General features: G+C 39.5%; 2 protein-coding genes across 12 annotated transcripts in view; both read left to right on the top strand.

Annotated features, from left to right (window-relative positions):
- Positions 1 to 21,312, top strand: part of ARFGAP1 (ARF GTPase activating protein 1) — a 45,176-nt gene extending 23,864 nt beyond the window's left edge. For 2 of the 11 annotated variants that reach the window (XM_089513626.1, XM_089513625.1), the window contains 7 exons: positions 582 to 638; positions 3,943 to 3,975; positions 6,004 to 6,033; positions 8,321 to 8,377; positions 10,985 to 11,044; positions 12,572 to 12,648; positions 16,113 to 21,312. In XM_089513626.1, coding sequence (XP_089369752.1) covers positions 582 to 638; positions 3,943 to 3,975; positions 6,004 to 6,033; positions 8,321 to 8,377; positions 10,985 to 11,044; positions 12,572 to 12,648; positions 16,113 to 16,470 — 672 coding nt within the window. In that variant the 3' untranslated portion in view covers positions 16,471 to 21,312. The remainder of the gene's footprint in view (positions 1 to 581; positions 639 to 3,942; positions 3,976 to 6,003; positions 6,034 to 8,320; positions 8,378 to 10,984; positions 11,045 to 12,571; positions 12,649 to 16,112) is intronic. The other 9 variants (XM_089513627.1, XM_089513628.1, XM_089513630.1 and 6 more) reach the window with 9 other exon arrangements.
- A 1,031-nt stretch (positions 21,313 to 22,343) lies between these two features.
- LOC149315543 (DEP domain-containing mTOR-interacting protein-like) overlaps positions 22,344 to 25,861 on the top strand; it is a 52,526-nt gene continuing 49,008 nt past the window's right edge. Inside the window, exon 1 of the mRNA XM_089513636.1 lies at positions 22,344 to 22,528. The gene's annotated coding sequence lies outside the window, so the exon portion shown is untranslated. The remainder of the gene's footprint in view (positions 22,529 to 25,861) is intronic.

Below are 25,861 nucleotides of genomic sequence, written 5' to 3'. Positions count from 1 at the left end.
ATCAAAGCGGGTTACAACAAGGGTACAAAACATCGTACAATTTACAACAGTTATCAACTTCATAAAATATCATAAAAAATACACCATGTTAAAAACAGAATAAAATTACAGACATTAAAACCAACAACAAACTAGCTTGAAAGTGCAATGTGATGGGGAGAGAACAGATATCACAACGCATGGGGGAAAGCCTGTTGGAAGAGGTAGGTCTTCAGCTTCTTCCTAAACAGGTCAAGCAACAATGCCATCATGTGCATCAGATGATGGGAACGAGGTTTGTAGAGATGGAATTGTTTAAAATTTAAGCTGCAGTGGGAGAAGAACTGAAGGCTTGGAAGTAGCAATTGATATCTTGGAAGGTGTGCATCCCATGTAAAATTTTCAAAATTAGAATAGGTCTATTTCCCTTCTTCCACCTCACTTTCCTAGTAAAGTTTGTGAAGCTATGCTGTGGAAGAGCAGAGCCTGTATTTTTAACTGAGGGTGGCAAATTTGACCATTGTGCAAATTTGTGAACTATGAGCAGATAAATTGAGTATACTGTATGTTATATACTAGTAATTGTTCATTTCTTCCTTCAGGGTTGGAGCAGTTTTACATCTGGAGCAAGCAAGTTTGCTTCTGCAGCTAAAGAGGGTGTAAGTAAATACTATAATCCAGCAAATGAAGGTATTTGTCCATATAATATGTTGTAGAAAACAGTTTTTTTCAAGAAGTAATCTTGACAGGCACAACACACATGGTGATTGAGATGGTTGGCTTTTTTCCCATCTGAATTGATTTGGGTAAGAGTAAATACCTTTAGACAGCAGCTTTCAGATGGTTGTGTCTTGGCACAGTTGTAGTTGCAGTTCTTGGGCTATTAGCCTGCATGTTTTAAACCTTTTTACTTGAATTTAAAGTGGTGTGAGTGTTTCATTGTATCAGTAAATACAATGCCTTGCAAAGTATTCACCCCCTCCCTTTGATGTTTCCATGTTTTACAGTCTGCCCTCCATATCTGCAGACTTGCCATCCATGGATCTGAGCAGCTGTGGATGACAATCCTGCGTTGGGGGGTGAGCGGTGTAACAAAACCTTTTCTCTTGTGCCATCTAATTATGTGAAGGTCCTGTCTAGTCAACCTTCACCCTAACGCTGCCACCAAATTATGTTACGAACCCTTTTCTATCTTGCCATCTAATTATGTGAAGGTAACCTTCATCCTAACTCTGCCACCAAATTATGTAATGCACACCCAAACCACAATCATTTTCTATGATGGCAGGCACCTGGGAGTTTGTTTCCCACCCCTGCCACCTGTGTTTTGTATTGTGAGTAGCGTGGTATTAATTCAAGTCCAGGTGTGTCCTTCTTGAATCAAACAAATAAAACTTTATTTACAAGAAGGTTTAACAGTGTTGGTTTTAATATAATATCTTATGTAATTGTTATTTTCTACTTTGTTACAGTTACCGTTGGGTTTATAAATATTTGTCTAAATCACCAGTTTCTTATAAGTAAGAGTCACTCAATCCTTTTATTAAGTTCCTCTTTTAAAATTAGACCTAACAGTCACCAAAGCTAACACTATCCCACAGGATATCACACTCCAGCCACTCCCTTTTCTAGAGTCCTGGAAGTGTAACGGTAGGGAGCCCTTTACCACTCAGACGCTACCCCTAACCATCTTTCTCTATCTCTGGAATCCTCACTCTCAGGATTCCAAGCCCTAACTGACTATTCCCTCAGGAACTCATGGAACCCAGTCCTCTCTTGGACTCAACTGTTCCCTCAACTCTCAAATCCCAACTGTCCATCAACTGTCAACATTCCAACTGTCAACATTCCAACTGCCAAAACCAACAGACACATGGAATGCTCAAAAGTCCCAGCCCACATTCTATTGGCTGGACCTCAGCTGCCTTCTGATTGGTCAGCCGGGTGTTCTCTGCATCACAAGCAGCAGAGGAGGAGGTGAGAAAGAGGAGGAGGAAGGAAGAGAAGGAGGCAGAGGCGGGAAGAGGAGGAGGCAAGAGGCAGCAGGGATGAAGAGGAGGAGGATGAAGGAGGATATAGTTTTCTGGGAGATGTAGTCTTCCAAAGTAACACCCCCAAGCTCCGGATATAAGAATCTGGATTTGAAGTCTAAAGCTGCCTCCCCTTCCTCCTCCTCCTCCTCCTCCTCCCCCCTCTCCGCCTGGAACTAGCCAATCACTGAGGTTCTGGTGCCCCAGTTTGACTTGACCACAACTTCTGTTAGCAGCTCCCCTACTGTGATAGCTATATGACAGTGGAACACACTCCCTCAGAGTGTGATGGAATCTCCTCCTTTGGAAGTTTTTGAACAGAGGCTGAATGGCCATCTGTGAGATGTGTGTGTGTGCGCACACACTTTGATTGTGTCTTCTTGCATGACAGGAATGTTAACCTTGGTCACAGACACTCTTCCCCTATGGGTACTTGCTAAGTGTGGCTTTCTTTTCTCATTCCAGCCACATTTCATAAAATGGTCCAGTCATGGGAACGTTAGCAGGCATTTCTTTTTTAAAAAGTAATATAATTCTTTTTTATTTAAATCATACCATGTGGCTGGGATACTATATCAAGGACACCAATCATAAGTTTATTCTCAGAGTTATGTACCAGTTGTGAAACACTACTTCACTAGTGAATTGTTCGGTTGCGCAATTGAATGCACAACTAAATCATGAGCAATGTGTAAACATGTGAAACTGCATGCAGTAGAATGCAGTTTACCCCATGTGAAACTCCACATCTGTAACCTTGAACTGAAAGTGTTCATCTCTCACTGGAGAAAAATGTCATAGACTCATAGAATCGTAGAGTTGGAAGAGACCACAAGGGCCATCCAGTCCAACTCCCTGCCATGCAGGAACTCTTAATCAAAGCATCCCTGACAGATGGCCATCCAGCCTCTGCTTAAAGACCTCCAAAGAAGGAGACTCCACCACATTCCGAGGGAGGAGTGTGTTCCACTGTTGAACAGCCCTTACTGTCAGGAAGTTCCTCCTAATGTTGAGGTGGAATCTCTTCCTGCAGCTTGCATCCATTGCTCCGGATCCTGTTCTCTGGAGCAGCAGGAAACAAGCTTGCTCCCTCTTCAATATGACATCTCTTCAAACATTTAAACAGGAATGTCATATCACCTCTTAACCTTCTTTTCTCCAGGCTAAACATGCCCAGCTCCCTAAGTCGTTCCTCATAGGACATGGTTTCCAGATCCTTCACCATTTAGTCACCCTCCTTTGGACATGCTCCAGTTTCCTCAATATCCTTTTTGAATTGTGGTGCCCAGAACTGGACACAATATTCCAGGTGGGGCCTGACCAACTGCTTCTATAGGGGAATGCATGTAAAACACATCAACAGGGTTCCAGACAAACATTATATTCACATACACACACATATGTGACAGAATCATAGAGGTGGAAGAGACCTCGAGGGCCATCAAGTCTAACCCTTTACCACTGGGTTTGACTGTACAGCCTTTCTTCTCCCCAGGAAGTCTGGGGAATAGCTCTAAACATATTTTATTTGTTAAAAAATGAATGACTACTCTAGTGTATTTACCTTTAACTACCTACATGGCCATGTCATAGCCAGTGGCATGGACAGAACATACTGGGATATGTACACAGAAAACAGAGTAACACCCAGTAAGTGTATGCTTCTACTAATAGCTTACATCAGAAAAAGAATGTTTGAGCATTTCTGGGAGCCATCTGTCTGAAAGGGCTCTAACAAGGCTTAGTTTTGTAATTACCTGGCCATAAAATTAGAATTTTCTTGTGGTGGCAAAAGTTACCTACAGTTTTGAGAAACACAAGGATATTAATGTTGAGAATCATGTAAACGGCAAAAGTTGCAACGTTTCTGCGTTTGCTTTTTGATTTTTGAGGGCAAAATTATTGAAGCAAACCATTTTTGCTTTGTCAACAGGCCACCAAGTTTGGATCTCAGGCTACTCAAAAGGTAATTAACAAAAGCTAATCTGTTCAGTGGATAACCCAACATGAAAAATCACGACAGTTCTCTTTTCTCAGCAGTTTGATTTTTCTTGGAATACTTGCAGTCTCCTGGATCATTTCTGAAAAAACTCCATAGTAGGTTCCACTTTTAGAGGTATTATGATCAAAGCCATCATGTACTCAGTTTAGTTAGGGAGCAGAAGAAAAACATTTTGAAGCATACTCTGAAATAAAGAATACCGTAATCCTTTGGCTCTTCAACTACTTTGTTAGGGGTTTGTTAAAAAATATACCCAATTTAAGATTGAATCTAAAACCTGTAAAGTCCATTGATCCTGCATTTAGTGTCAGCACTAAAGAGTTTAAATATTAGCAGGAAATTGTGCAGTCAAAAGATTGTCTTTTCAGACCATCTACTTCCTGCATTTTAATGGGGAACATGGTGTCCAACAATTGAAGTAAAAAGTTAATACTATTCAGTTAAATACTGTTTTCTGTTCTGTGGCAAATGATTTGTTCTTATTTTGTATTCTGTCCTACTACTGCTGAATTTACTGCTAGGACATAATAATAATAATAATAATAATAATAATAATAATAATAATAATTTTTTATTTCTATACCGCTATTCCAAGGATCACAGCGGTGTACAGCAGAATAAAAACAGTTAAAACATCACAAGCCCACACCCCCAACAACATTACAAGAATGATAATAAAAACAATAACAAGCAACAAACATCCATACAAGTGGCTGTGTAGAATGGAATACAACAAAACATTGTGAAGGGGAAGAGCATGTTCAGTCCTCAGCCTAAAGAAGTGGTTTCAACTAGTACATGAAGGGTAAAAGAATCTGCTGGGTGGGGATTATCTAATACAATGCCAGAATGCATAACCACTTCTCCAGGTAAAGGTATGTACCAACCAGTTACTATTGTAGAAAAGTCATGTACATAAGAACCCAAAACATTTCCTTTCCATGCTGTTATGCTGTAGCCATTGAGTCTGGATTTCTTGATTATGCATTGTTTGCATAGATCATTACTTGGTGCTTATAGACACTCTGCTAGAGATAGTGGTGCCATTTGTAGGAAGTGACTTGTCCATTTGCAGGCTGCACATGCTGTTACAACAATTCTTGTGATTGTGGGTGCTTTCCCTCAAGTTGTTGCAGCGATGGGGTATACTAGTATAGCATCCACAAAAAGAAGCTGGCTCATAAAATGCATTGTAGGAGACTGCATGCCTAGGAAGGCACCATTTGCATGTAATACCTTGTTCTCCTTGTGGTAGAATTGAGTCTTGAAAATTGGTAAGACTGGTTAGGATACATGGATATCAACCTTTATGAAATGTACAACTAAGGTTCTTTGAGGTCTTTGGGGTTCTTTGAGGTCTGCATTTGGTGTATGTAGCTGTTCAGTGGGAATAATTCATGATTAATTGTAACTATCTTCCAGGCTAAAATTGTCTGTGTGTTCAAAGGAAAAATGCTGTAAATATTCCATGACAGATCCTAAGCCTCCATCTGAATATAAAGCCTGCAGATATTTACCCCTTAGGTAGAAGAGGGAAACTTTGATATCACCTTGATTTTCCTTTGCTGCTTCTCACAGAAGCCAAATAGTTACTTACTTCAGACCTTTTTCAGTATCATAGCAGTATCAACATGCGGCATTGTATTGGAGTTAACTGATTATCTCTACTGACAAGCTACTTCAGCAGCCTTGCTCTCTTTTTCTATACAGGACAGCAAGTTTCCCCAATTAGTAATTGGAGCTGTTGCTTCCAAGCTCAGGCTTAGTCTGACTTAATTCTCAGCCATGATTGTACATATAATTATATTTAATTTTGCAATTCAGCTTGATATTTTAAACAACAGATCCAGCATTTTGCTTTGTCAGTAGGGCACTTGTCTATGAATAAATATGTTTTCTTACCTAGAAAAAAAAGATTGCTGTAGATCTTTTGCTAAAAGCTGCTTCTTCTACCTTCCTTGCTCTTTTCTCCTGTGCTGCCTGGGTGTAAAGTTTTGGGGCCACAAACAGCAGGCAGAGCCGGTAAAGCCCTCTGTTCTTATGCATGGGCACTTTTTTTTACTGTGCTAAACTTGTACATTTTGTTGCTAGCTGTCTTTTTCCTTTCACTTATTCTGCCCCCCCCCCTCTTGAAATCAAGTCATTTTTGTGGAACAGTGTTGTCTGCATCCTTTTGTAATGTCTCTTTCAGCTTGTTTAAAATAGATTGCATCAAGCAAAAGTCCTAAGTATGTATTCCAATCCATGCTGTGTCATCAGTGTTTACATCAGGGGCTCATTTGCAGAAGGACTATGTACATGTTGGGGACAGCACTCACGAATGAGATATGACCAGAAATATTTTTGCATTCGGGAAACGTTTGGAATTGGGGTCAGTGACAAATGTATCACAGAAGGCTTCATTAATGGGAGAAAGGATTTGTAACATTCAGCCCCAAATTATTTAAGCCTCCACACTCTGTTTCTTACACATTGATCATTACTTACATGAAAGAAAAATTCCATGGCCAACATATTGAAAAGCTTACCACAAGCAGAATAAATTCTGCACAATGTGTGTAGTGTTCAAATGCCTGAAGCAAAGGCATTGATTATAGATTAACCTATGCAGTGTCCCACACTGTCAGTAGGCATGGCATTGCCTATTGATTCCTTATTATCAGCAATATACATGGTTAAGGGGGATACAATTCGTGGTAGTCCACTGCCCTTACCTGCAAATTATGGCAGTGGTTGAACCAGTGAGGATATTGGGTGACAGGCAAGAGCTGTGAAAAGAGGGAAACCCCCTTTCTGCTTTGTAAGTCTTCCAAGTTTGAGTCTTAAGCTGCTGCTATCATACCTTTTTTCATCTGTTTCTTCACTATCTTGTAATGTATCATAGTCTAAATAGAAAGAAATAGTTCCTTCCTCCTAAGAATGAGGTCACTTGTGCATATAATTTTTTTTATTCTCACAATGAGAAAAAGAAGAAGTAGAAAAGAAAAACGGTACCCCACAGTATTTAAGGTTCATGAAATGATAGGGAAAATGGATTATGTTCTTTAAAACAAATAAAAGGTGAGGAGGGATGTTCAGAATATTTCTTCTTAGTCCTTAGTGGTCTTGATTGAAAGGATCACAGATAATCTGTTCCAGTCTTCCTCCCCAAAGTCACCTAGGAGAAATTACATACCAAACTGGACAGCCTACATTTCAGAATGTCACAAACAGAAATGAGATGTCTGCATGCAAGGTGCTTCACACAACTTTAGCAAACAAGAGAGAAGTGTATTTCTTTGTTTTTATTTTGATATTATTTTTCTCTTTATATCTCGAACCAATAATACCACTGTTCCTGCCCCCACTTCCAAAATATACTGGGACAGATTTATTCCACCCAGTATCTTCTTTCTAATTGCAGCCGGTCCTTCAGGTCTAGAGAAGCAGAAAAGGGAGAGGAAACAAGTCGTTCAGACTAATGGACACAACAAATACTGGAATAGAAAACCATAAGCAGGTTTACATAAATTTTTCTCTCCCCAAAACTCTTCCATTACTGCAACGTGGTAAACCTTGGCTCTGAAATAGAATAGAAAATACTGCATCTCTTCCAAAATAGAAGTCCCATTATCTTCTTCGAGTATGTTTCTGCATCTCGGCAAAGAGCATGAACCAAAGTTGTGGAATTATTATTTGATACAAGCAGTTCTGCAGTTTTCCTAGAAACTGGAGTTCTAATCAAACAGGGATGTCATCATGAACTGTGCATTAGAGCATTTGCTATGAAATTGCCATGTATCTTTCCAAAAGAGCTTGTTGGTTGCATGTTACTTGCAGCAGTATGGTTGTCATCATAGCTTCCCATGCCACTCCAGTAAAGTAGACTCATCTGCTCATGGTTGTGTGGTTTCCTTGGAGAAGTCCCACAATATAGGTCAGCACTTGAGTGAAACGTGCATGCATATTACTAAAGCAGTATGGGAACCAGTTCCTATATGTTGGCAGCAATTGTGCCCCTAAACTAGCCTGTGGTTTATCAAAGTTCCTTTTCTTCAGATCTGCTGCTAATTGCATTGGTAAAAGAACTAGTTTAAAGATGCTGAATAGCTCTGTTGTCATGTATATCTCAGTGTATTTTTTCTTTCCTTTGTCACCTTGCATCTTGTGTGCTTTAAGCTCACTCTTTTGCTTATACCAGCAAAGCATAGGGCTATTTTCCTATTTCTTTTCCTTTTCTTTGGAAGGCTATTGGCTTTCTGTGGCAATACATGTTAGACGTGTCCTTGAAGAAAAGTGTAACTGACTTTTTCATTTTGCTTTTAACTAGGCATCAGAGTTAGGTCAGAGTTTAAATGAAAATGTTCTCAAACCTGCACAGGAAAAGGTAACTTTGGAAAATGAATACATGACTGATGGATTTTGAATGTGTTATCCTTCTTAACCATATATTGAAAGAGACAAACTGGGCTATCTTTTGGAAAATTGGTCCAATATGAATGCACAGTTACTTTCTAGTACAATCTGAAATTTCTTCTCAGTTGATTTTATCAAAGCCATGTTATGCCATTATGCTTCAAAATACTTGTAGCCCAAGATGCAACTGGCTGATTCAAGTCAACATGCAGCCCTCCCTCCCCATTTTCATTCTGTATTGTATAGAGTTCATTTTTCAGACTCTTACTTTTTAATTACATACCTGCCCTTTCTCAAAGGTGCTCAGGGTAGCATACCTAGTGCCCTTCCCTTTTTAACTCAACAATCATTGAAGGAGATTAAGTTGAATTATAGTGACTGTTTCAGGATTTGAATCTGGATCTCCCCAGTCATAGCCTTAATACTGTAACTACTACTACTACTACTACTATTGTTGTTATTATATTTATTTTTATCCTGGCTTACTCCCAAAACTGGGTGGCATACAATTTAAAAGGAACAATACGACTAAGAACATACAAAAAGTGAACATTAAAATGGAATTTAGTAATCATTATGTTAAAACAGTTCACATCTCCACTAAATAAAATACAATTTAAAAGATTCAAAACTATTAAACAGATGAATAAAAACACTTAAAAGATAACACAGCAGCTCTTGGCCCATTCTTTAAAAACTTTCTGGATTAAAAGCCTGTCAAAATAAAAAAGGGTTTTGCCTGGTGGCAGAAAGACCATGGTGGGGAGCATTCTGGTTTCCCTTGGATAAGAGTTCAGAGGCCCTATTCAGAGTTCCCTGGTGTAGGTCATCCACCAAGGTGACCAAAGCTGTGTCTGTTCCATAACCAGGCCTGAAATCATATTGAAATGGATCTAGATAATCCATTTCATCCAGGAAGCCTTGGAGCTAGGAGGCCACCTCATGCTCCAATATCTCGTCCAAGAATCGTACATTTAGACACTGGCTGATAATTTATCCATTATAGAGGAATTCAAGGATGGCTTTTCCAACAATGACCTAACAACTGCCTCCTTTAGACAAGTTGGAATTCTGCCTTATTGTAAGGAAGCATTAATTACCCTCTTCACCCACTTGGCCAGTCCCCCTTTGGCCTGTTTAATGGACAAGAAAGGGCCTATACCTGGTTCTCAGCTCTCCATGGATCCTATCCACGCCCTCAAGCTGCACATATTGAAAAGTATCCAGTAATACCGGGCAAGCAGGAAACAAGGTGCTGGAGCTGTATCAACAATAACATCCAAGTCGGAGCAGATCTGAATAATTTTATCTGCAAAGTGCCATGCAAATTCTTCAGAATGGACTGTCTGCATTTTCTTCTGGATGACTGGTGTGTATTAGACATCTGACCATTCAAAACAGCTCCATTGAATGGCTCCTTGCAGATGCAACTACTGTGCCACACAAACTATGTTCTCTCACTGTGCAATTTTAAAGCCAGTGGCATAGTTACCTTCTTTGTAGCAGGGGTCCTACCCTATTGTGAGCCATTCCCAACACAACTAGAAATGATGTAACATCACTCCACTTTCTGAAAATGGCTGAGATATGGCTAATTCCTCAGGTATTGGGTGGCTGCAGGAAAGTGGGAGAGAAGATGTGCTACATTGCCACATTTTCAAGTGGTTTGGATTTTTAAAGTTTTTTTTAAACTAAAATTTTAAATGGGAAGGACTCTGGTGACTTCAGGAGATCATAACACAGGCCCCCAAGGGCCACATGAAGCCTATGGGCTATATTTCCCTTGGTTTATAGTGAAACCATGAAGCATATATAATTTTGGCTACTGTGGATTAAGGATGAATCAAAACCTCCTGCTGCTCAGATGGTAGAGCCCCATTGCATTATTATAACTACTCAGAATATGTTTGGGGAATTCCATATTTCAGACATACCCATGCCTTTCCTCCCAGAAAATGTCTGAGAGGACGCTTGTGTAAGTTTTCCATATAGGAATCTTTTGACTCTGAGATCTTTTCAAGTAAGAATCCCCCCTTTGCATTGCTGTTAAAAGTGAGGAGTGTTTCCATCCTCTTGGTTATCAATGGAAAATGCTTTCTGAAGACAGTATTTTGCTAAATGAAATACTGATTGAATTCTCAGTTATGTTTTGTAGGTTAATATTTATACCTGTGATAATAAGCCCCCTTTTTAATTTTTGAATTACATAAGGTTCATAGGCTTTTAGATGTTTTTACAGTTTGTATAAAATTTTGAATATGGATGTATTTATGGTATTAACCCCACCCCCAGCCATCGATCATACTTGCCCTTTCTTAAAAAGTGAGCACGCTTTATACGAAGTACACACCATGATTTGCTTCTTGGATGGTTAACATAGGGAATCCAAAACTTTTGTTTGCCCAAAGAAACATTTCAGCAGGTTGTGGCAGCAGGTAACACCTTAACAAGCAGTGGACTCTCTCTCTTTGTCTTCATTGTCTGTGGAATAAAATATTTGTTTTTACTTTGGCGTAACAAGCTCTTCTCACAGACTGTATTGTATTGTTTACCTAACTGGAGATCTTAATTCATATAGGTGAAAGATGGAAAAATTTTGGAGGATGTTTCCCAGGGTGTCTCACATTTGGCTTCCAAGGTACGAAGTGGCCTGCCTAGCAGTTAGGAGGCCATGTATTAAGTTAGTCTCCATATTCCTTTAGCATACAGAGCTCCAGCACAAGGATGTGATTCTTGCAGTGCACAGCCTTGGGAAATGTCTCTCCTGAATTTTATTTACTCTCCTTATGGAAGAGTTTTCTTCCTAATACAAGCATTATTTTTAACGTTAAAGTAATTGTCAAGCAATTTGATCCATTTTGTGTAGCAAATAGATCTGGATATGACCCTATGTGGGGAGAAATTGGATTAGCTGAGGTGATGTATGAATTAAGCTTTGTCTGAAACTTGTTTTCATTAACAATGAGGCTGTCAAACATGGGTGAATGTTTGCTGTCAAGATCTGCATTGAAAACAGTGGAACAAATGTTTCAGTAAAGGCTGCATTGGAACATTATGAAACATAGCAATTGATTAAATCTCTTATCAGCCACCAAGCTTGCAAGGAATATGGAAACGACTTAAGTTGTACTGAAGTATGTCTAAACTTTACTAATCTATGTGCTTTCTTCTTCTGCTTGTATTCTTGCTGCCATTGCTTAATGTAATCGGTAAGTGCTAATGCCTCCTAGGTCTTTAGTATTTTCATACTGAATGCTTCCTTTCTTAAACTGCTGTGGTGTCATGTTTTCAGAATAATAATAAAAATAAAGTTCCAAGTTTCTTGGCGAATTCTTAAAATCTGTGATTCTTGTAATTATTTGAAATGTTTATTGTCAAGAACACATTGCATTCTTCCACAGCAGCTGCCATCTTCATTTATAATTTCCATTCCTGGGATGGCACAGAGGGCAAGGTTTTGCCTGCCTTGCTTAGTATCTGGTAGTGTTACATAAGCAATTCCTAGCTGAATCTCTTCCGACTTGACAGAGTTGTGCTTTTATTAGTACCTTTTCAGTGTACCTTCTGTATTATGAAAATAAAAAGGACGACATAGGATAGGATGCAGAGAGCCCTATTTATATGATGCCAGATGTTTCTGCCTGCAATGTAAGGTTTACTAAATGTATAGAATGCAACTCTTCTCTTCAGGAAATAGTGACTGGAAGCTGAGGAAGACCTGGATGAGAGGGCTGAAAAAACACTGTTGCTTGCAGCCCTTTAAAGCCTGGCTATAGCATTTAATACTTGTATTTTTATTGTGAGTTTTAACACATGAACCTATCTTGCTACCATATTCTTAAAACATGTAACCAGTACAGGAAATTATGATGTTAGCAAATTCTTAGGGAGAACAAATTCTGTGACATAATTAAAACATCAACCAGAAAGTGTTGCTCCTTCAACGCTGTCACATTCTCAGAAAAATTAATACATCTAGCAGGAACTGTATAGAGAAAAACTGTTTCTCACTATAGCCCACTGTGTGAAATTGGCTTAATAGGCAGATAAGAAAGGTGTGTATGTATATAGTTTTCTGATTGTCTTTTGTCATAAGGTGTAAAATAGATTTTTTGTAATTTTTCTTTGGGTTTCCTTTTCTTCTTTGCCTCATTCTTTTCCACAGGTCCAGGGAGCAAGTAGTAAGGGGTGGCGAGATGTTACTACTTTTTTTTCCGGAAAACCAGACGAGTCTTCTGAAAGGTATCCTATTTGTGTGTTCATGCTTAGAGAAATACCATGTATACTTGACTATAAATCAACCGTGCGTATAAGTCAAGGGCACATTTTAGGGTCAAAATTATGGATTTTGATATGATCCATGGATAAGTCAAGGGTAAAAATGGGCATGTAACAAAGGATGTAAAGGACAAACAAATGAAAACAATGCCAAGGAACTTACAAAATTCTGGCAGGGATAATTATCTGTGCTCACCGTAAAGGCTGAATGGATGAGGAAGGAGCTACAGTAAAAGGTAACTGTGCAGTGTGTTGGGGAGGCAACAGCACAGGTGAGGCTATGAAAATGCAAACACGCCAAAAGATGAGAAGACAAAGCAAAGGAATGGTGACAACTTTAGCATTGATTATAGTCTTTAACTTTAATGTAATAACTTTTCCTGATTTTAACCCAGAAGAACTGATAAATGTACACAAATGGCTTATTCAGATCCTTCAGAGACCAATTGACTGCCACCATTTTCCCACCAAGGCATTCAAAAAGCCACACCACAGCAGAGAGACTAGAGGGGTCAGTGTTTCTTTTAGGTGCTTCCGGGATGGACTAAGCTCTTGCCTTTTGTCATTCTTCTCAGAGAAGGGGATGGTTCCTTTTTTGATAAGAGTTAAAGTACAATTCTTACATTGACCCATAAGGTGTCCAAGGTTTTTTGGGTCAGTTTATTAACTAAAATTTCTAGATTTACACATGAGTATATACAATACATTCTGAGCTTCCCTGTCTTACGTGTATATATGATTTGCTGATTTTTATGGCAACAGGATTGACATACATAAGGAGCCCTGGTGGCACAGTGGTTAAATATTGGTACTGCAGCCACAAAGTTGTGAGTTCGATCCCAGGGCTCCAAGGTTGACTCAACCTTCCATCCTTTTGTAGGTCGGTAAAATGAGTATCCAGCTTGTTGTGGGCAATTGGCTTACAGATTGTAAACCACTTAGAGAGTGCTGAGTTCACTATTAGTGGTATAGAAATGTAAATACTATTGCTATTGTTGTACTTATCTGTCTTTTAAAAATTATTCTGATGGTTATGCTAGAGTTCAATGGAAGTAGAAGCCTTTTATTTTTCTTTATTGCATTTATACTTCACTCTAAAGCTGGAAAGGCTCTCCAACAGCTTTGTTGCAGTGTGCCTTTACATAGTTTCCAACTTACAGCAACCCAAAGGCAAATGTATCATGGGATTTTCTTGGCAAGATTTATTCAGGGGTTGTTTGTCATTGCCTCCCTTTTGGGTGGAGAGAGTATGACTTGTCCAAGGTCACCCAGTGGGTTTCCATAGCCAAGCAGGGATTCCATAGCCAAGCAAAGTCCTAGTTCAACACTCAAACTACTACATCACTCTGGCTACCAGCTTACATACCAATAAAAAAGGACAAAATAGATATTTATATTGTAAGAAATACATTGTCCCTTTTTAGATTGTTCTTGAGTGTTTTCCTTTCCAAACACTCAGAAGCCAACTGTAGCATTTTATAACCAAGCATGAGTAGAGATTCGAAAGAAATAACCGCGAATTGCATCTTGACAAAATTATCCCGGGAGTAGACCTTTTGAAGTGAGAGAGACTGAAATTAGTTTTGATTAACTTCTCATAGCCAACTGGTTTCATGGTTTAAGCATTGAACAATGACTTTAGAGTCCAGGGTTCAAATTCCTCTTGGCCATGGAAATCAGCTCGGTGACCTTGGGCAGGTCACACGCTCTCAGCTTCAGAGGAAGGGATTGACAAACCCCCTCTGAACAAATTTTACTTAGAAAATCCTATGCTAGGGTCACCATGAATTGGAAATGACTTCAAGGTACACAACACACACACACACAATTTTAGTGGGTCTGCTCTAAATATGTTTAAGTCTGGACCCAACTATTCCACCAGATGAATGTGAAATAGCATCCCTATTGTTCATGATCGCCTATTCTAATTCAGTTACGTTCAGCCTCATCCTAGAGTCAATCACTGTACAAAGAAAAGCACAAATTATGTTTATTATCCCAAGTGTCCTTCGTGATTATTTTTTTAGTACCGTATTTTCCGGCATATAATATGACTTTTTACCCCTGTCTTATATGCCGGCTTGTGACCACAGAGACAGGCGAATGGTGTAGCCACCTCTCTGTCTCTGGAGTCCTTGTGGTTCCTGTTCCAGCAGGCACCGCGGCCGGGCTCTCTTTTGCTGTCATTGCTGGAAAAGGTGGCGCAGAAGTGGTTCCAGAGCCAGTCGGGCCGAGGGAAAGAGCCGGCCCCTTATGCTTCGCCGCCACCGCCACCCAGGATACTCCGCTCCTCCAGCGGCTTCTGTGGCATGTCAGAAGTCCGGCACGCTGCAGAAGCTGCTGGAGGAGCAGAGTATCCTGGGCGGTGGCAGAGGCGAAGCATAAGGGCCGGCTCTTTCCCTCCGCCCAACTGGCTCTGGAGTCAATTCTCTGCCACCTTTTCCAGCAATGGCAGCGAGAGAGATCCCGGCCGCGGTACCCGCCTTTCAGGCCTCCACGGGGGCCCCCTCAAGCTGGCGTGTGTGGGTGCCAGAGCCCCTTAATTTGGCCTATAGGAGGCCAGGGACGCTGCCTGCATGTGACTTGGGTGGTCGTCTTATACTCCCAGTCGCCTTATACGCTGGAAAATACGATATTTCTCTTTATGATGGAAGGTTTCCCCTTATCACCTAAATAATAACCTGCTTGTCATTTCAACTGAATCCTCACAGACAACCTTGTTACTCCATAACCCATTATTATTTGTTTAAAAGTTTATATCCCAGCTTTTAATTGCACTTACGCCTAGTATTTCTGTCAAATTTGAGACAGACCTATGCCTAATATTTTCTGTCAACGGTGATTGCTCTTTTCATAGTAAAACATAGAGGACAATCTATAAGCTATTTCCTGTGTTATCCCATCATAGCTCTTGTAAAAACAACTGTTTCCTGTTGTATGGTGCTGTTTGGTTTTCCTCTCCCACGCCCCAATCCAGATTTCTGGGTACCTGTTGCCCTTTATATCTTCATTTGGTGCCCTACAGTTACATTGTCCTTTATTCTTCTTTGAGAGCCAAGCTGAAAATTGAATAGCAGAGAAAAAGTGTTTATTTCTATCAAAAGAACCCTGCTGGAGGAGACCCGGAGACTACCAAGTCAAGTATTTTGTTTCCCACAGTGACAAAACAGACACCTTTGGGAAGATGATAAGCAGGACAGAAATGCAGTGGCACCTTCTTGCTTGTATATTCCACAAATGGCATTTAGGCAACTCTGATATAGGAGGTCAGATATAGCCATAATGAATTGTATTAGCAGCCCTGTCCTCCATAAATTTGAATAATCCGTTTTTAAAGCCATCACCAACAATATTAACACAGTAGAAGCTGTTCTTAAGTTTTCAGTGAATTAAACTAGTCCATTTTTCTATATTTTCCTCCTTAAAAGGTCATCTGAGAGAGAGAGCTACCAGAACAACAGTGAAGGCTATCAGAACAATGCAGTGGATCAAAGCTTTTGGGAGACCTTTGGCAACTCAGAGCCACCAAAAGCTCACAAGTCTCCAAGCAGTGATAGCTGGACGTACGTGGACAATTCAATGGAGAAGAAGAGCTCTGATAGCTGGGATGTCTGGGGCTCAGGGACAGTCTCCAATAACAAGAACAGTAATAGTGACAGCTGGGAAAACTGGGAGACCAACTGGGAGAATGCAGCGGGGGAGGGCAAAGCCAAAAAGACTCCTATGAAGTCAACAAAAGAGTCATCTTCAGCTGCTGAAGAAGGATGGGATAACCAGAACTGGTAGGACCCTGTCCTTGCTGAGCACAGCAGAGGGGGGAAATCACACCTCTGGAAAGATTTACCATGTAACTGGATTAATGTCCTTTTCATTTTGGGCCTGTTTAAACCTCATGCTTTACAGTTCCATTCTCTTTCCACTCCTGTTTACAACTGCAACAGAAACTTTGATTTGCAGATTCTTGTACTTTGCTATATGGAAGGAAGTCTCTCCCATGGAAATGACCTTGTATACCAGATACATTTTCACTGTGCTGCTGTTCTATGTGGAGCATACCACGACTTCCTTAAAGCAAGAGTTTGAAGGAAGCAAGTCCATGCAAGCATACTTTCATAGCACAATGTTGCATGTCTAATCTTGCAAGATTGTCCAACTTCTCTTTGGAGCTTCAATTGAAGTTCTTTAGAACCTCTGATATGAGAGTATCATTTGACTGATGCTACTGGGATAACTTTGAATTGAGCCAGAATGGTAATTAAGACATTGTCGAAGCAGTTCTTATATTTATCAAGGTCTAATAGCAAAAAGATCACTCATTTTAATTCTTAAACAAAGAAGGACCAGCTTGAATTTCTAAAGCATTTGGAGTAAAGAATGAGGCACTTCCAGTTCCTGGTTTTCAACAGTGTGTAACAGATTCCCCACATTTTTCTTTTTTAAATATTAAAGGACAGATTTTATTTTGTATACTTCTGAGTTTCCACATGCTTTGGGATTATTATTTTTTAACCAGAGATGCCCTGATACCAGAATGCATTTGAATAGCCAACAGATGTAAGATGTGACAGAACAGAATTTTCAGCTAACAAAAGCAAAAATTTCAAGCCGCATCATTCTAAGTAAACAATATAAATTAATTCATAAACATAGTAATTACAAAATAATTAGTACTTCGGACACATATGAATCAAATCAGTTTACAAGATTCTGTGGTGGGTTTCCTGTTTCTTCCTTCCCTGAAAAACTGGAAAGAAGATAATCAAGAGTGCTCAGATTGCAGCTTTCATCATGTTGCAGTTTTGCAGACATTTGAAAAGAATTCAGGTATTTCTTTCTACAAGATCATAAGTAAAGTATGTTCCTTGTGCCTGTGGTCAACAAATCTTTTGCCATCCCTGTAAGTTAAAAGGGTAACAGCACAATGTGGCTACTTAGATGTAAGAACATGCCAGAAAACTTTGAATCATGGTATAGTTGGTTGAAACCAAGAGTGAAAGCCAGTGTGGGATTTTTCCGAAATCAATATGAACATTTTTCTTGAAGACCTACATTTCACACTATGGCCCAAAAGGAGAAAATTCACACGTTTGAATTTCTGCCCAAGAAGATCTCTGCATTGTCAAGTCAACTTTATGGGCCTATGACTCTAGTCTTATGAACCTTGGCACAAACTTAAATTTCAACTTCTCAGAACTCAGCTTAAGATACCTGCTGTATATAATTATCTACACACACACACACACACACACACACTCTGAATTACCCACTGAGTATTAATAGTTTACTAGGACTTTTGTGTATTGTTCAATATGTCAATATCTACCTTGTGAAGTTATACAATCGTGTCAGCTTGTTCTGCTGTACTTACTAGTCTTTAAAACTGCCAGCTAAAATATTATTCTGGTCCTCCCTTCTATTTCTGTTCCAACCTTTTCTCTCCTCTGTGATTTATCTTATTGTGCCCTTTCTGTCATCCTTTGGTAGCAGTGGTGAGATGGTCTATGCCTTTTCTTCAGGAACCCTTAAAGAAGCTTTCCTTCTGCCAGACAGGCTCCTGTGTCTTCTTTTGAGAACTCTTGACCTTGTACAACTGCTCCTTAAATATATATATATAAATTTGAGCACAGAGAGAGTTACAGTCTTTGTGTTGGCACTTCCATTATGGCCAGCACATGACTCTTTCTCTGTAATGATAGCCTTGGAACTTAATTGCATGTTCAACATCTAAAAATAATCGGAGCTTATAGCTAATTCTTTCATCAGCTCTCTTAAAACATTCCCAGCTGTGGAAACCAATGCATGTTTTCTGCACTATTCAAAGGTGAAGTACTTGCTCCCATGATTTGGCAGCAAATCTTTCAAAGACTGGAATAATAGCGAAGATGACATACTTGAGCTGCCTGTTTATATGGCCTGTCTGAATTAGTATGAGCATCCCTAAATTATGAGAATGCTTCCACTTCTAATACCTTATGAAATATTCGTACAATCCCATGAATAAAAATGTATGTTAAAAACACTTTTTCTTCACAATTCATACATTTTTCTAACTTAGCTTTGCCTTTTCTCCCTCCCTCATATAATACTTTGTTATTTCAAGATATCTACCCTTTGAGATCCCTCCTTAATTTTTCCTATTTTTCAAATGGGACCATGGAGCTTCAAGCTTAGTAAAGCTATACACAGGAAAAGTTAAGGTGCCCTATTTCCTGAAATTGTGATCCAGGTATGAGTTAGCAGTAGAACACAGTTGTTGTAAAACTGTTGTGTTGTTGCTTCTGGATCATCTTTAGTCACAATTATGTCCAGGTCTGAACACTGCCTTGGCTTTAGCTTACTGCCCTTTCCTGTTCAAACAAGCTTGTAAACATTGGCTTACAGATTGTAAACTGCTTAGAGAGTGCCGAGTTCACTATGAAGCGGTATAGAAATGTAAATGCTATCGCTAATGCTGAATGCTGTAAAAATCTTCATTTTTTCTGATTGCCTGCAGCAGACAAACTTATAGACTGAAGGTTTTTTAAATGCCATTAATGTTTAACTATTATACATGGTATAGTTGGCTAATATCGTTTCAACTTATTTTTGGGCCCACAGCTTGGACTTTGCCCCTCTTCTAAGAATCATAGTGGCCAATGAGAAAAATCCACGAGTTAAGTCAAACTGGCAAAGAGGGCACAGTGTTGGATGTAAGCCTTTTGACCAGTTTTATCAGATTACTTTTCTGGGGGAGGTCATGTGCAGAAGGTGCAGCCATCAGTTAGTGTTTAAAATCCTATTTTATTTTAAGATACTGCATTTTTAAAAGGCAGCTTTCTGGATATACATGAAGTCAACTAGGAAGCCATGAGATACTTTTAATTCTATGCTCCTTTTTTGCAGGCAGGGCTTATTTCATGTTGGGGATCTCATTATTTTATTTTTTCCTCCAGGGATTAGACTACTTTGGTACCTCAGTTGTTTGCCACTCCAAATTTATTTATTTATTTATTTTTAATTGTGAGTCTTGCATCTGTCTTGGGGTGCTCCCAGTACATTGAATTGGAAGCACTAGAAATAATATCATATTTATTATATTTAGTATGGTATTTTGCAATATGAGGAAATCTTATAGTGCAGTATTTTATTAAGACTCAAGCCTGAAACAGATGGGTCAAGTAAAGCAGCTTCTGACCGCTTTGGAGGCATGGTGTTTATGTGACACGCCCCTGAAGTGGCTGGAAGCCGCACCAAGGCCGCATGGAAATCGCAAAAGCTGGCCCAAAAAGAGAAAATCTGCTCCTGCCGACAGCCTGTTCAGAATCACAGCAGTGGCCCACTTCAAGAGTGGGCTGCCCAGTTGTTGCTGTCCCAACCTGATCGGAACCAGAGTGGCCTTTGGCCACTCCTTATTGCCAGTCTGCTTCACTCCTCAGTAGTATGGATTGTTTGCAGTAGTAGAAGTAAATCTCTAAACTACCCAACAGCCCTAAATTCCATGCAGACTTGACCAGAACCTATTCTTCCCTTCAGCCATACAATCTTGACACCACTTTATCCATTGTTCTTCTCGAGATGAGGTCCAGCTACCACTGTCTCTGCCTCTCAGTGCCAGTATAAATATTTCATTCTTCCCACTACAACGGAATCTTGCATCACCACTGAGACTCCATATGTTAGTCTCAAGGTGCTATAAGATCTCTTTGCACACTGATCCAAACTAACATGGCTTGGTATTTGAATTCTACACACTGTGGGCATTGGAAAGTAGGGTGTGTGATGGAAAATACTCATAGATTTTGTAGCAGATATCTCTGGCCATGAATAGTAGACTTTTAAAACTCTAGCTGTAGAGATCTATGTAATGAATGTGGAATTTGCACTGTGTCATAACTTTCCATGTGATTTCCACAAAAAAGGGGGAAGAACCCTTTAATGAAATCAGTAAGATGGAAAGGGTAAGTTGGCTTGATATACAAACCTCTTTATGCCATCTGGTTTATTTACCCCCTGCCCCAGCAATTAAAACACTAAGCTTATAGAGAAATCAAGGTTGTTTGGGGGACTGTTGTAAATGTTGAGAAATTCTAAGAATACAATTGTGTGTGTAAGTGATAAGGTTCATAATTTACAATTGCTTTCTGTATGGCCTTGCTGGAGTATTTTGATTCCACAAGAATCCAGCACACATACTCACAGGTCCTATTCTAACATTCCATGGGTTGATTTTTTTTAATGTATTGATGTAGTGATCTGTCCAATAACTTAAAACTATTGGGTAAACCTCATTTTAATTTAATCTGGATTGCACGATTTGGAGGTCAGTCTCCCAGTATCGGGACATCAGTGATAGAAATAGAGGCCAGTTACCAGTGGAGGACTTTGCCAAAAGCTTTGAGTGCTAAAATATGGCTTCAAGAAACTTCACTGGATTCTTTTAGGTTGAAGCAATTATCTTTGGAACTCTTTTGTTGTTGCTTTTGAGAGCAAGGAGGGTTCTGAAACTTGATAACATTTCAATTTTCCTTCTCTGTGTTTGTGATGTTCACAGAAGTAGTGAGCGATACTTCTTGTTCTGTAAAGTGGTTCTGGATTTGAACCTACTGTGTCATCTGAAAAACAAAACAATAAAGCAAGAGATGGAACCAAGCAATTCAGAGTGAATGAGAATCGATTTAATTTTAATTTAGAAATTTAAAAATAGAGCAAGAAAAGCATGGCTAGACAGAAGTGTGAACTCTGAGTCACTGCTGTCTTGTGTCCTGTTTTTAACTATAATGATGTATTCACATTTCTACTTGACAGGTATGCAGGTACTTTACCAGATATGCAGAAGTCCTGGTAAAACCCAGGTTGACTGTGGATGGGTGAAATGAAGGGGGTTTAGTTTGAAACGGTTGTCCTGGAAAGGAAAAATATGCTCATATCATTTTTTTTTACAAAATGATGCATATCTCATGTGTCAAGGAATGAAGGATTTTTCTGGATGTTGACATGCTGGAAGGCTGTCAGAGGAGACAGAATATGCAAACTCTAAAACTGCAAACCTGAAGACTGACTAGAATGGTAATGCTTGTTCCTACAGGGAAAAAACAAAGGGGTAATGTACAAAGTTATTTAATGGTTTGAGAACAATCCAGTTTCTAGTTTCTGCTAAGCCTGGAAACATGCTTGGCAACCTTGGGTTAGCCACTCTCCAACCTCACCTGCTTTGCAGAGAGGAAGAGCCATATATGTGGCGTTGGGTTCATTAGTGGGAAGATAGAATAACAGCAAAATAACTTGGGGGGAAATAAGCAAGGTCACCAATGGAAATACTGTTTTAAGGAAAGCTTAAAGTTGATATTGATTAGACAGCTGTTGGGCTACTAAGCAATCTGTTGGAAAACTCCAATTTTTTTTTTTAACTTAAGCATGTGAAATTCTAATGTTAATAGTAATTATTTATTAAACAGGTGTATACAACAAAGCAGATACTGCAGATATCATCAGATCTTAAGAGCCCCTGAAGAGAGCATAAAATTGGCTGGGAGATACATGTGAACATATCCCAACATGCCATCCTAGGATTTCATCATGCTCTGTCTGAATCTACCATGCAGTCACCTATTTTCCTGGGGCTTTCACAGCTTCTCCATTTCTCATATAACAATCAATGGCTAGTAATTTCAGGTCAAGATGGAAGCAGCACATTGTCTTGAAATGTTGGCTAGATGAGCTAGTAGTTCTATGTACAACAGGAAATGAAGTCTACCTCTGCCACCAACATCTTGATGCTGTCCCTTCACATACCATTTATTTCTCCATTTTTAATAGCACATCTGAGGGTCTGGAAGTAGATGCTCTCTTGAAGGAGTCCATTCAGGTTAGTTTTGAAACTACAGCACTGCTAGTTATGTTATAAGCTTTATTGATGTAAACTGTTTTATTGATGTAAGCAGCCTTGATCATATCAAAGAGGCGGGATATTATTATTATTATTAAGCTTTCTGAACATGACTGAAACTTCTGAACATGACTGAAACATGGCATTCTCTGAAAATAGATGAAATTGTCACTAGCCTACCAAATACTACCAATTTTCACAATCTACCAGATGTTATTAGCTAGAGTTTTGGTCTATCAGTGATCTGAATTTCACAGTGAATCTGGGGGTCAACAAGATGTTATCAGATAATGTGGCACGTTCCAAGCAATGCAACTTTTAGCAATTTTGATACAGTCCAAAACCGATGTGGTTAACAATTTGAATATTGAACTCGGACTCCAAGGTTCACATCCCCACTAAGCCATGAAAACTTGGTGAGCTTGGCTGACTCAGCTTTAGAAGAAGGCAATGGCAAACCTCCTCTGAATAAATTATGCCCTGTGATAAGGTTGATGTAAGTCAAACACAACTTCAAGGCACATAAACAACAGGAACTACTATAGCAGTATCAATCAATTGTTCTGTCAGTCTGTTTGGAATTGCTCTCAAAGCACCCACCACTATTTATTTTATTTGTTTGTTTCAAGGACTTATATCCTGTCACTACTAGAACAAGATTTGGTGCTGCTATTGATTTCTGTCACACCTTTGGTAAAATATAATAGCATCCTGGGTAGCTAACAAATCCCAATAAAACAAACAATAGTCATTAAGATTGTTGCAGTAACCAAAACCAATAAACTTCCAAAGCTGTTTAAAAGCCAGACTGAAAAGCTGTATCTTCCTACTCTAAAATTAACAAAAGTGATTGCAACTCCAAGAGGCATGCAATCCACAGTCTGGGAGTAGCACAGGTAAAAGATGTCTCTTGCCAACCCATCAAATAGGCATCCACAGCGGATGGTGTTCTCAAGAGACCATGGCAAGATTATGACATCTAGACAGATTCATAACAGCCCCCTAAATGGCCAGGCCTCCAACTATTTAGAGCTTCAAAAGTTAAAACCAGTATCTTGAATTAGACCCAAAAGCAACTGGACACCAGTACAGGTCTTCTAAATATTTTAGTAATAAGAGCTCAACATTTTGAACTAGTTGGCAACTTAGTTGCTGCATTTTGCACTGAATGAAATTTCTGGGGTAAAGAATTGTAAGCATTAAAGCATAGCTTTTCAGAATGATATGATTGAAACTAATAATAATGAGTATGTCTGTCCTATTAAATTACACAGATGAATAGTTTTTGTATAATACAGAGCTGGTATTACTTTTTGGAAAATGGAAAGGGATAAACAAGCATATTTCTGAACTTTTCTGAACCTGCTCATACTATGAAATATTCTGTGCTTCCTTTATGGCCACCAGATGGTGCATTTTTACTATCATTAGAGACAAGAATCGGTGAGCAATAGCACTAAATTGTTTTAAATCAATAGATCAGCTTTTGTGTCTTGAAGGCTACATTGCCCCCCTGCAGGACCTTTGAGGAGGGATACACCTCACCCCCTTCATACACCCCTTTATTGTTTTCCAAAAAGGAAAGAGACTGAAAACTTATGGTTGGCTTACCTGTTAAATAAAGGCCCTTCCTTGGCCAAGTCTGGAAAACAAGTCTTATGAAAAATGACTGAGAGAGCTGGGCATATTTAACTTGGGGAAAAGAAGACTGAGGTCACATGATAGCTATCTTTAAATATCTGATGTCATGCAGAAGAGGGAGCAAACTTGTTTGCTGCTGCTCCAGAAACTAGAACAGGGACCAATGGATTCATAGAATCATAGAGTTGGAAGAGACCACAAGGGCCATCCAGTCCAACCCCCTGCCATGCAGGAACTCTCAGTCAAAGCATCCCCAACAGATGGCCATCCAGCCTCTGCTTAAAGACCTCCAAGAAGGGAGGCTCCACTACACTCCGAGAGAGTTTGTTCCACTGTCGAACAGCCCTTACTGTTAGGAAGTTCTTCCTAATGTTGAGGTGGAATCTCTTTTCCTGGAGCTTGCATCCATTGCTCCAGGTCCTAGACTCTGGAACAGCAGAAAACAAGTCAGCTCCCACCTCAGTATGATATCCCTTCAAGTATTTAAACAGGGCTATCGATTCAAATTATAAGAAAAGTGATTCCACTTAAACATTAGGAAGCTCTTTACTGTAAGAGCTGTTAGAGAGTGCTATAGACGCACCATCTTTGGAGATCTTTAAGCAGAGGCTGAATGGGCATGTTTCAGGAGTGTTTCAGTTGCATGATCTTGCATGGTTGGACCAGATGTCCTTGTGGTCCCTTCCAATTCTAAGATTCTCTTATTCAAATTCCAGCACAATGGGCTGGTTTTGGACAAATGTCATTTAAAAATCTGATCATAAAGTTGCAATCATAATATTGTTCTCACTGCTTCTCTGTCTAATTTCTGAAGTGATACAGCCCACTGTCTCCTACATGGCTTTCCCGAACATTCAGTTCAACATCCAAGACTCAGCTTTGTGCTTCCCCTATTGCCTGAATTTCAGTTGCTACTTAGCCATGGCACATGGCACCACTTTTATTGTGATTTCAGTGTCGTGGGATGCTCTCACTCTTAGCTACCCTTTGCCTATGGTGAGAGACAGCAACTTTTTGGAGGGTAGAGCAAGGTCCTGGTCACTCCTTCACCTGTTGTATCAAACTGTGTTTCTTGCATATTTTTCTTGCTTCACGTAGGCTGGATTTTATTTCTCCTGCTGTTCTCATACTTTAAAATTAGGTGTAGTACTCAGTGTTACATGTGGGACTCATTAACCATGAGTAAAGATAAGTTTCAACTGCTTTGGAGGATGTTGTAGTAAGCTAGGCTTACAACTCTGCCACATAGGCAGATGGGTTTTAGAGTGCTTGTTAGCATCATAGATGAGCATTAGCCACTGTCCTGTGATGTGAAAGAGTTCACTTACATTAGTGACCTTGCTGGATATATTTTTGCATTCCTTTTGCTCTTTGAAGCTGGGAAAAGGTGTGAAGTCGAGGAATGGACTGAGATGGTGTTGGTGGTGATTTTTTCTCTGTTGCTAACCTGCTCCTACAGTTCTCAAAGTTTTTGGGGGGAGATGAGTCATGCTTGTGCATTTTGATTTCTTTATTTGCTTCTGCACTATATAACCCTTGGGAGGCCATCTTCCATTGGCCTCACTATGGCATTAGGTGCATCTAAGCCCAAGGGTTCCCCAAATGTCAAGTGATGGGTATTTGAATTTGATTACTGGCCAAAGTCTTAATAGAATTTATTTTGTGTGCATG

The sequence above is a fragment of the Sceloporus occidentalis genome, unplaced genomic scaffold (genome assembly GCF_023333645.1).
Source record: "Sceloporus occidentalis isolate IW3139 unplaced genomic scaffold, rSceOcc1.0.p SCAF_3, whole genome shotgun sequence".
Taxonomy (NCBI): domain Eukaryota; kingdom Metazoa; phylum Chordata; class Lepidosauria; order Squamata; family Phrynosomatidae; genus Sceloporus; species Sceloporus occidentalis.
The sequence above is the reverse complement of the archived record's forward strand: the minus strand, read 5'-3'. Positions and strand labels throughout refer to the sequence as shown.